The 11,874-nt window shown below is 34.9% G+C and overlaps 2 protein-coding genes across 2 annotated transcripts; both read right to left on the reverse strand.

Annotated features, from left to right (window-relative positions):
• Positions 1-2,096: 2,096 nt before the first annotated feature.
• Positions 2,097-4,714, reverse strand: LOC135946115 (brachyurin-like). The gene is made up of 7 exons (XM_065494177.1): positions 4,573-4,714; positions 3,667-3,772; positions 3,339-3,609; positions 3,124-3,281; positions 2,971-3,063; positions 2,480-2,634; positions 2,097-2,339 (listed from the first exon to the last, which is right to left on the reverse strand). Exons 1-7 carry the CDS (start codon positions 4,627-4,629, stop codon positions 2,169-2,171), a joined length of 1,011 nt encoding a protein of 336 aa, XP_065350249.1. The 5' UTR covers positions 4,630-4,714; the 3' UTR covers positions 2,097-2,168.
• A 1,220-nt stretch (positions 4,715-5,934) lies between these two features.
• LOC135946376 (uncharacterized) lies at positions 5,935-11,697 on the reverse strand. The gene is made up of 13 exons (XM_065494586.1): positions 11,649-11,697; positions 10,571-10,928; positions 10,355-10,512; positions 10,191-10,292; positions 9,452-9,606; positions 8,999-9,166; positions 8,341-8,442; positions 7,337-7,427; positions 7,007-7,283; positions 6,789-6,946; positions 6,634-6,729; positions 6,419-6,573; positions 5,935-6,180 (listed from the first exon to the last, which is right to left on the reverse strand). Exons 1-13 carry the CDS (start codon positions 11,695-11,697, stop codon positions 6,010-6,012), a joined length of 2,040 nt encoding a protein of 679 aa, XP_065350658.1. The 3' UTR covers positions 5,935-6,009.
• Positions 11,698-11,874: the final 177 nt, after the last annotated feature.

An 11,874-nucleotide genomic window follows, 5' to 3' on the forward strand; every position in this document is an offset into this window, starting at 1 on the left:
GCAATCACTCTGATCGGGAGCAATGTTGGGGGTAAAGCGCTGGCTCGAAATCATAAAAACAAGCACGCTCTTTGCATTCGACGATTTATTTTTTGGCGAAATAACTGTAGCTTTTCTTGGTGAGAGAACCACGTACATTATGGTGAAATTTTTATTTATTTTAATAATATTTTAGGAGATTTTAAAAAAGCTCTAAATTTAAATTTAGCTGAAATTTGGTTTTAAGATACACTGTTTATTTAGACAAACCAATATGAATAGATCATGTTTGACGCTCTGAAAAAATATAAGAAAATTTTCCACAAGCTTTGTATGTTTTGTAAAAAGTTTCCACCGATTGATGTGTCTCGTCAAGTTGAGATACTCGTGATTCACAAATTTAATTTGAAACGTCAAATTCTTGTAAACATTTCCTGAACTTATTTAGTTAAAAAGTAAATTTACAGATCATTAAAATGTTTTTTAATTGAATCTGTTTTGAAAAATTACTTATAAATTATTCAAAACTTTGCATTGAACTCTCGGATTAAAAAAAACGGCTACGAAAGTTGGAACACCATTCAAGCGGTAAGAATCGTCTTTTCTCACAAAAAATGCTGCTCGCTGCCAGATAATTTTGGCAATTTACAGCAATAATGATATCGAGGTTTTCACCTTTTTATGACAGAGTGATTTGCCTCGATGTTAGCGTCTCATCAATAAATTTAACACTTAGGCCCAATAAATGAATTTTGATTGAATTATAATTTTTGATGAAAAACCTGTTTTATTTTAATTAAATTAGGAAGAACATAAGAAAGAATGAGTTAGAATTATCCTTTAGGAGATGAGGTCATTGCTCTATATCATTTATATATATGCTCTTGAAAAATGGGGTTTTCCTCCAGCCAAGGATAATTTTTCATGTATTTGTGATGTGGCCAGGTTATATGAAAATAAAAGACTCTTTATTTGAAGCTGATACCATTTTATTAAAATACCAAGAAGAATACTCTTTTTTTTAAAAAAAAGAAATACGTTTTTAGAAATTTTCCCACAAACACTTATTCAGTGAGCATTCTGCTTGCCCGTGGCTTGTATGCAGCCAATGAAAGGATAAATGAAGGTGAGTATTGCAATTTTATTGCTAACAATTTCGGACTAGTTGTCAGTAGCGCTCGGGTAAACGTCGGGTCCACTGCCTTCTCCATAAAAATTAAATTTCTTTTGAGGATTTCCTGAAAAAAGCAAAACGCAAACGCAAAGGTCCAAAAATTTTAACAATCATCGTAATTTACCAAAATTGCTAACGTATTGGCGCGAAATGTCACCTTTTCGGTGAGAAATTCAGAAAAACAATTCTGATTTTTGCGCAAAAAACAGAGATGGATTTTTGAACAATGCAAAATTGACAAACTTTGGTCCTTGGAGAATATTATTATGTCGCTTTTGGACTATGCATACCTTTAGGAAACTTACGTTTTTAAACTCTCAAGAGGTCGAGAGTAAACATGAAGTCTTTTGGATCAAATAGTGCGCTCCCCTTGGACACAATTTAATGTCAAATAATTTTGTTTTAGAAAATCCCAATTCTGCGAGTGCAAACGCATAAAAATATATGAAATTGATAATCATACATAAATTGTAATCAAGGAAGTTGCTCTACCCTTTCGACCCGGACATGCTGTTTTTTGGGCACTCCCATCCTTTAATCTGCCGTGTCTAATTCAGCAGTCCATTACGCGAAATATTTTTATTCAAAGATAAAAGTACCCCGTTAATATCCAGCGTTCAATAAGAGATCCCGGTGCAGAGGACCAATAACTTCACGAGCTGTTTCAAATAAGAGATAAAAAAGCGATCGAAAATAATTGAAAAAACTGGCTGTTTCAAATAATTTAAGGTCGACCAGAAAAGATGAATATCAAATTTGTACCATTTAGAAGAAACATCTCAAAATAATTGCATTAAAATCTTAAGAGCTACCTCGCTTCTGACCTTTTTTAAAGGAAGACAAAACTCAGAAGCAAACAATTCAAGACGAAGTGATCAAAGAAGAATCAACATTTTGATATAATGTTCTTGAGGTATTCAAAAGAAAGGAAACAAATCAATCATTTCAATTAAAAATTATTTATTTGGGTCCCACTTTCCAAAACCAATAATAAATAATAATGATGTCCGCAGCATTACGTAAATTTCTTAAAAGTCTTGTCTTGGATCCATTTAATGTAGGGATTAATCCAGGTGAATGAGCTGGGTTCTTGACGTGGGCAGCCCACAATTTGAGAGTTGATGCCAATAATTTTCCCTACGTCATCATTCGGGCCTGTGTGGAAAACAGGTCCGCCAGGGTCAACCTAAATAATCAAAAATTATTTTAGAACATATTCAGTATGTAATTTAAATTGTCAAATGGCATCTTAGCTCTGTGCAGATTTACTAGGGATGTATGCACATTTACTTTTGCAACGAAAAGATATTTATTAAAAATCCTTACCTTGCAGATCCCTTTAGTTCCGCCAGCGGTGCTCAAACAACCCGTGTTGGCTGGGTACGTCACAAAAATTCCTAAAGTTTGTTGGTTGCACGTCAACTTATTCATATTCTGCATGTTGACATGACTCAGTGTTGCCGCCGCGGGGTCGAAAACATCTAAAAATTGTAACAAATGTCATAAGAGGAAACCGAAAATCATTTTCTCAATAATAAATTTCTTCCTAATGAAATTAATTAAATCAATTGGGAGCTATATAAAAAAAGGTGCCGTCTGCATGAATAAGTAAATTTTTATAAAATTAGGGAGGTAGAGTCGAGTCTTTGGGTACGCAGTTTTTGCAATATTTTACAGTTTTAAATTCGGGCAAAATGTAATTGTAAGGGAATAAAATTGACGAAAACATTCAATAATCATTAGCGTCCGTTTTCAGGCCACTAATATTCTCGAAATATTAAAAAACTCAGGCCGCAAAAATAGAAATTATGTCTTACTGTCATCAGCAAGACCGTATCCCAGTGTCGTAAACACCATATTGTCCAATGTTGCGGGTTTGGCGAGCGACAGCAGAGCTGGCGCGACAGATGCTGGAATTGCAATTATATTATAATTAAAACGTCTGCAGGAATGATTGAATTTTAACTCACCACCAAGTGCTAACGGTGTCAATATATTAAGCAGAGCGATGTTATCTGTCAAGAAGTTGAGTCTAAAATTGGGATGAATTATGGCCTTGGCTCTGCTTGTTGGGGTTCCGGCCGTCGGATCCGCAATCTGCCCACCATAGACATTAATAGTAGTGGCCCTTTAAATTACGAAAATTAGATTCATAACATAAATTGGAATTACATAATGTACTCACAGCGCGACGCAATGAGCGGCCGTCAACCCCCAAATGGACGACAACAATACACCACCGCAATTATTTAAAACAATCCCAGCAGCATTCTTAGTTTGGACAAAGAGAATGGAATTTAGCGGCGCCACGAGTAAAGCAGCATCATCAATAAGTGTTCCTCCCAAAATTCTTTTGTCTTCCGTTCCGTTGTGATAGATCGGTTTCGCGGCTGTTGAAACAGCTCCAGAATTCGTGGTGCTCTCTAAGTTTGACAGGAAGATTTCGGTTTCTGTGTCTAAAAATTTAAAAAATTAAATATGGAATGTGAAATTAAATATAAAATAATAATTACAATTGGCATCTGCCACCAGTGCTTCCAGAGTGTATTCTTTTGTGACATCCTCTACATCAAAGATGACTGCTTTTTTAGCATCTTCTTCCAAATCTTTATTCGTGACCTTTGAACAAAAAATTATATTTTTTTTAATTAATACGACTACACAGAATCATATAATTTAGATGATCCGCTTTTTATACCAAAATATTCATCTTTTTTAATCTTTAGAATCGCAAAATCGTACTAGATGGCTAAATAAATCCATTAATTATAACCAATTTTAATCATTCAGAAGAAATTTTTCAAATTCGCTAATTTCCCATGGATACAGAAAGTTTTCCTTGTTGCCAATTTTTAGACTTTTTAATTTAATAAATAAGCGTATTTTTCTATCAAATCAAATTTTCCTCGATAGGAAAACGCCATGACACATTAAACTGAATGCACAAATTTTTACATTTTAAGGGGTACAGTTTTAATTGAACGTGCCGAAGCCCTCTAAATTTGAAAGAAACTTTTGCATCAGAGATTTCTAAAATTTATGGAATTAGATAAAAACTACCGCTTCAGTTTCTATCTACACTTCAGGTGTGTAAAATTGCTAGTTTATAATTTTTCACCCGATTGAAAAAAAATTGTTCTTGACGTGATCACGAAAATAGAGATACATTAGTCAATGTAAATTAAAAAGGTAACCATTTAAAATCTAAAAAGAGGTTTAATTACTGTGAAAATGAACGTTTAAACATTTTTGTGAGCTTAAAAAAGCATAAAATAATATTCAGTTAAAAGCCAGCATATATATATCTTTAAACTACAACTCACTAATGTTGCCAAGTTTCAAAAAAATAATGCAAATTCAAAATATGTAATAAAATTTGGTTTCAAACCTGTAATTTAATTTAAAAAAGGTTTACTCACTCCAGCAGAAGCTAGCGCGAAAAGAGCAAGCACGGCAAGCCACAAGGAGTTACGCATAGCGAAGCTGGCAGCAGCAGCAAGATGATTCCCAGTTGCGGATGTTGCACCTCTTATTTGCCTGGGGTTTATATACTGTTTGGAGAGTCCCACTCCGAATCGAGCAGCACAATGAGTAATTGCAAAACAAGTAGCGGCAATACTTGTTCAACTCGAAAATGCTGTTTTTAGAGCTCCCATCCAACCCGTCGAGATTTTTAAGTAATTTGCGTGGCATGTTTATCTTTACTGGAGAAGATTCTAGTCGTCCGTTGGCCCGCATTTTTTTAAGCAGCGGGCAATAACTTTACACGAAAATCTGATTGGGAGCAGTGTTGGGGGTAAAGCGTTGGCTCAAAATCGTTTAAACAAGCACGCTCTTTGCATTCGACGATTTAGTTTTTCACGAAATAACTATCGAGTTTAATTATATTGTATGCGAGAATGGGGATTTTTTGATTTTATTATTTTAGGAATCTATGGAGATTTTAAAATAGCTCAATAATTTAGCTGAAATTTGGTTGGCAGACACTCTTCAATATGTCGGAATTTTAAGGATCTGTAGCGGAACAACAACGCGGTCCTCCTTTTAGTTGGAAGCCAACAATTGTCGGCGGTTTGAATTATTGTAATTTTGCATTATTGTTTAACAGCAGAAAGATGATTTTAAAATAAGAATTTAGTTTTCGTCCGTCAGCCACACGGTGCTGACGTGATTCGTTTAATAGTGCAGAACCCGATTCAAAGGGGTGAGTCCAACCGTCAGTTAAACAAAAGAATTTGTAACTTATTATTGTAATCAATTTCAGTTCTTGTATTTGATTAAGTATCCGATCGGATTTGCAACTGTAAACCAATACCAACCAAATTCTTCATCTAAATTCATCAGTCTTCATCATTCAACCCTCTTTCAATCTCCCAAAGATCCAAAAAATATTCCAAGCATTGAAAGTTTTTATTGGACGATTGCGAATGCGGAAAGTACAAAAATTTCCATCGATCGATTTGTGTTGTCAATTCGAGATGCACTCTCATGTTTTACAAATTTAATTGATTGAAATTTTTCCCTTAAATCATTTCTAAATTTCTGAAATGAAAAACTGTTTTAGGTCCTGATTTGCTCATTGCAAATTAAAGAAAGAGAATTTGTCAACTTTTCTAATAATAAAAATGCTGCTCGGCTTTCAGGAATTTTTGGCAATCATGCTTTTTAAAAAATATGTTATTAAGGTGATTGGAATTAGAAGATTTTAGTGATAAAAAAGAAACAACATTTTATGATATTGGGTTCTTGATGTGCTAAAAAGAAAGGAAACAAATCAATAATTTCAGTTAAAAATTATTTATTAAGAGTCCCACCTTCAAATAGCATAGGAATAAATAATAATTATGTCCGCAGCATCACGTCAATTTTTTAAAAGTCTTGGCTTGGATCCAGGGAATGTAGGGAAAAATCCAGGTGAACGAGCTGGGTTGTTGACTTGGGCAGCCAATATATTGAGAGTTGATGCCAATAATTTTGGCAGTGATATCCTCTGGAGATGTGTGAAAAACCGGTCCACCAGGGTCAGCCTAAATATTGAAACATTAGTTTTAGAACATATTAAAATGAAATTTGAATTGATTAATGGCATCTTACAATTAGGTAAAAGGAGCAAAATAAATTTAAATAACAGGTTATCTAACTATAAAGTTCAGGCCTCGCATCAGCAGCAAAAAACTGATACCACCATCATTCATTGCTTTATTCCTTCACAAGCTCAAAATGCCAATATATTTGCAAAGGATAAGTTATTTATAGAAATCTTACATAGCAGATTCCTTTTTTTCCGGTCTCGGTGCTCAAACATCCCGTGTTTCCTGGGTACGTCACAAAAACTCCAATTGCCGGTGCGTTGCACGATGCCTTTTTCATATTCCGCATTTCCACAACAGTCAGTACTGGCACCACGTCCAAAACGGTTGCTAAAATTTGTAAAAAAATATCATAATAGTGGAAATATTTGAAAATCAATAATAAGTTACCGTCACCAGGTGGACCGAATCCCATTGTCGTAAACACAATATTGTCCAACGCAGCGGTGGGTTTGACGGTTGACAGAAGAGCTGTCCCGACAGTTCCTAGAATTGCAAATAAAATCTAAATGCATTCAGGAATTATTTAATTAATTTTTGCTCACCACTAAGCGCAAACGGCGTGTCTAATCTGAGCAGAGCAATGTCATTTGTCAAGAAGTTCAGTCTAAAATCGGGATGAATTATCGCCTTGGCTCCACTTTTTACAAGGGGTAAGATCGAAATCTCAGTCTCCCCAGCAATGACGGTAATATCTTTTGCCCTTAAAATAATGAAAATTAGATACATATGCCATGTTATTGGAATCACAGATTATGCTCACAGCGCGACGCAATGAGCGGCTGTCAACACCCAAACGGACGACAAAATTACACCCCCGCATTCCCTTATAACACCCCCAGCAGCATTCAAGGCTCGAACAAATGCATAGGCAGTGTACGGCGGCACGAATGTAGCAGCCGTAAGAGGTTTTCCTCCCAAAATTCTTCCCTTTCCATTAGTTGCGTTTTTAATTTCATTGATCGGCGTCGCAGTTGTTGAATCAACTCCAGAATTCGTGATGCTCTCTAACTTCGAGAGAAAGATTTCGGTTTCTGTGTCTAAAAAATTTAAAGCTTAAATAATATGTGTAATAAACTAAAATAATAATTACAATTGGCTTCTGCCAGCAGTGCTTCCAGAGTGAAATCCTCTACATCAAGGTTGCCTGTTTTTTCAGCATCTTCTTTCAGACATTTTGAGACCTTTGAACCAAAATTTATTCTTTTTTTCCATTAAAGGAAATTTTGAACTTAATCACTCTCATGGCCTTTATTTCGATTCTCCTAATGAAATTGTCAAACTTGTTGAAAACAGGACAAAAAGGATTTCCAAAATAATTTTTTATGTAATGTTTTAAGGATTATGTTTTGAAAAACAGTTCAACTTACTCGGGGAAACAGTCTAAATATTGTTAGTTGCTAAAATATCATTAAATACCAAATTATGTCCCAAAAAAATGTTTTTAACCGATTCATCAATCCTAACCCCGATCTAAAGAATTTCTGGACCAATTAATTTACTTTGCTAACAAAATCATGACCTTTAAAGAGGAATGATACCGCAAAAGCCTGGAAAATGCTCGTTGTCAATGTATAAACTCGTCCCCTAAGATTCAGTTAAAGCCTAAATTGACCTAAGAAGCAGTGTAATTTTTTGAGAAAATTGGCTGGAAAGTTCCCGTGCTTTTCAAATGGTAATGGCTGTCTCCTTACTTGAAATCCGATTTAATTTCAAAACCAAGAGTTTCCCCAACAAGTGGCATTCATCGTTGGACAGATCTCGACGAGAGGAATCGGAATGTGCCAAGAAAATATGTTCAAGCACTGCAAATTTTGGAGAAAATGGGCAAAATTTGAATTTTTACTGTAGGAAGGTCCTTTTTTATTATTGCAAATTGTTGATCGATCAATTGTTTATGGCATCCAACAATTCAAATAATTTTCAATTGTTGCCCAGTATCATTCCACTTTAAAACATTTTAAAGGTCTCTCAGCAAAACATTTTTTACTTTTTTTAAACTCATAGATAACTAAAAAGTAATACCAAGTGTCTAAGAAAATACCAAATAAAATTTGGTTTGAAACCTGTATTTTGATTAGGAAAAGGTTTACTCACTCTAGCAGAAGCCTGCGCAAGAATAGCAAGCACAACAATCCACAGGGAGGAACGCATGGTGAAGCCGGCGGCAGCAGCAAGATTGCAGATATGTTGCACCTTCTATTTGCCGGGGTTTATATACTGTTTAGAGAGTCCCTTCCAAATCAAACAGCATAATGAGTAATTGATGCAAAACAACTAGCGGCAATACTTGTTCAACCCGAAAATGCTGTTTTTAGTTCTCCCATATATACCTGTCGAGAATTTGTAGCAGTTTTCGTGACAATTTTATCTTTACTGCAAGAGATTCGAGTCGTGGCCCGCATTTTAGCAGCGGGTATGTATTCATTACACGAGAATCTGTTTGGGAGTAATGTTCTGGGTAGAGTGCGGGATTTGCATTGGGTTTGTGGTGTGAGAACCTGGAGATTTTTTTAGTAATTTCACGTGACTGTACAAAAATAATTTTTTAAAAAACACAATCGTTACTTAATCTTGCTGAAATTTGGTCCAATAAGCCAAAACAATGACGAAGTGATTAAAGAAGCAACAACATTTTGATCTTAATGTATGAAAAAGAAAGGAAACAAATAATCAATCATTTCAATTAAAAATTATTTATTAGGGTCACACCTTAAAATACCAAGAATAAATAATGATGTTTTACGCGGAATTACGAAAAATTTTCAAGAGTCGTGGATTCGATCCAGGTAATGTAGGGATGAATCCAGGTAAATGAACTGGGTTGTCGACGTGGGCAGCCCAACATTTGAGAGTTGATGCCGATTATTTGACCCGTGTTTTCATCTGGAGATGTGTAAAATACAGGTCCGCCTTCATCAGCCTAAATATTAAAAAAAATATTATCAGGTCATATTAAAAATGAAAAATTTAAACTGTCGAATGGCATTTTGGCTCTGTGCGGATTTACTAGGGATGTATGGATTAATAGATAAATTTTAATAGCAAGTAAATTCCGCTCAAACTAAAAAGCGACAGATTCGGCTCCTTTAGGCCTCGCATCACCACTGAGAATGGTGGCACATGCCCGACTTCAATCATTCACAAAAATTCACAAGCCCAAAATGCCATTATTTTTGCAATTAAACGATTTTTATACAAATCTTACATAGCAGATTCCTTTAGTTCCGGAAGCGGTGCTCAAACATCCCGTGTTTTCTGGGTACTCCACAAAAATTCCTATTGTGTGTAAGTTGCACGTCTCCTTATTCATATTCTGCATATCGATAACATTCAGTGTTGGCTTCGCGGCCACAAGAGATGCTAAAAAATGCATGAAATGATGATATATAAATGGAAACGATACATTATTTTCTCTTAAATCAGTTTTTCCCTTACGAAGTTCAATTATTTGAGAGCTATTAATATAAGTAACCAAATATGGTAACGTTAGCATGAAGAGAGAAATTTTAATAAAATTCGGGAGGTTGAGACTTGAAACGAGTCTTTGGGTGTGCAGTTTTTTTTTAATTTTTAACAGTTAGAACTCGTGAATTGTCGTTGGCATAGTTTGGGAAATTCTAAAAAAAAATTGGTTTTGATCTCCGATACCTCGCAAATTAATAACGATCAATTCGCATTTTGGTTCGAAATCTTGAAGGCTTCAAATTGAACTTTACTCAAAAAATGAAAAAAAAAATCATTTTGAGAAATGTTTAATGAAAAACTCAGAAAATTAACTTCAAAGTTACGATATTAATCTAATTTAAAATTTCTAATCAACACAACATGTAAGAAAGTCTAAAAGCTCTAAGTCTTAATTAGGCTACAAATATTGAAAAAATTTAAGATGAAACTGTTTGAAATAAAATAAAATTATTTCAAAAAACAAAAATTATACTTCTTACTGTCATCAGCAGGACCGAATCCCATTGTCGTAAACAAAATATTGTCCAATTCCAACGCATCGGTCGCATTGACGGTTGACAGTAGAGCTGTCCCGACAGTTCCTAAAGAATTGCAAGTATGATTAAAATTCATGCAGGAACAATTAAAATTAATTTGTTCTCACCACTAAGAGTAAACGGCGTTTCTAAACTAAGCAGAGCGATGTCATTTGTAACTAAGTTGAGTGAAAAATCAGGATGAATTAGAGGCGTGGCTTCACTTTTAACGTTGCTTGCCGTCGGATTCGTTATTGTCCCAGCAAAGACAGTAATAGATCTGGCCCTTTGAGTGAAGAAAATTAGATAATACGCGACATGTTGGAATTGCAGATTATACTCACAGCGCGACGCAATGGGCGGCTGTCAACACCCAATTGGGCGACAAAATTACACCACCACAATCCTGTATAACAACCCCAGCAAGATTGAAGGATTGAATAAAGACATAGGCAGTAAACGGCGGCAGGAATGTAGCTGCCGTAAGAGGTTTTCCTCCCAAAATTCTTCCGTTTTGAATTTCTTTGATTGGTGTCGCAGTTGATGCTGAATCTAACTTCGGCACCAGTGCTTCCAGAGTGTATTCTTTTGTGACATCAGCTACACCAAGGAGTTTATTTTTGGCATCATCATTCAGACCTTTCGAGACCTTTGAACAAAAAAATATTGGATTTAACAGAATTATAAATTGTAGCAAATGCGCTATTTTAATATCAAATATCAATTTTTTTAATCTTCTGAATTGCAAAATTGTACCAGAAGTAAGAGAGTGGGTAAATAAATCCATTAATTATAATAAATTTTAATCTATCAGAAAGATCTGAAGATTTAGTTTGACCGTTTTCAAATATGCAAATTTTCCGTGAATACAAAAAGCCGGTCTCGTTGCCAATTTCTAGGTTTGTATTTTTTACTGATGGGTGAGAAAGAATAAATTCAATCTAATTATGTGCATTTTATCGGTTAAATCAGCTTTTCCTAAGGCAAATTATAACTAATACAAAGATTAAAAAATATTCATTTTATGGAAAACAGTTTATCAAGAGCCATACCTGCAAATGTACTGAACGCGTGGAAACCATGCGTTTCCTGTTTGCCTCTATATTTAAAATAATATTTTGCATTAAACATCGAAAATCAAATGGAATTAGATTAGAGTTTCCTTCTGGCAATTGCTAATTAATAATTTTTCCCTTCAATGAAATATTTTGTTCCTTATACCTATTCATAAAAATGGAGAATGAAAATAATTTTAAGACTCAAAACTCAAAGACGGTGCTAAAAGTGTCTGTGAATTGTGCAAAAAGAAACTACCAAGTACAATTTAATTCTAAGCCTGTATTTTTAGTAAAAATACTGTTTTACTCACTCCAGCAGAAGCTTGCGCGAGAAGAGCAAGCACAACAACCCATAGAGAGATACGCATGGCGAAGTAGCACAGCAAGATGATTTCCAGTTGCAGATGTTGCATTTCTTATTTGCCGGGGTTTATATACTGTTTGGAGAGTCCCACTCCAAATCAAACAGCGCAATGAGTAAGTGCAAAACAAGTAGCTGAAATACTTGTTCAACCCAAAATGCTGTTTTTGGTGCTCCCATCCCACTCGTCGAGGTTTTTTTTTAATAGTTTCCGTGACATGTTTATCTT

This window comes from Cloeon dipterum, chromosome X (genome assembly GCF_949628265.1).
Source record: "Cloeon dipterum chromosome X, ieCloDipt1.1, whole genome shotgun sequence".
NCBI lineage: Eukaryota > Metazoa > Arthropoda > Insecta > Ephemeroptera > Baetidae > Cloeon > Cloeon dipterum.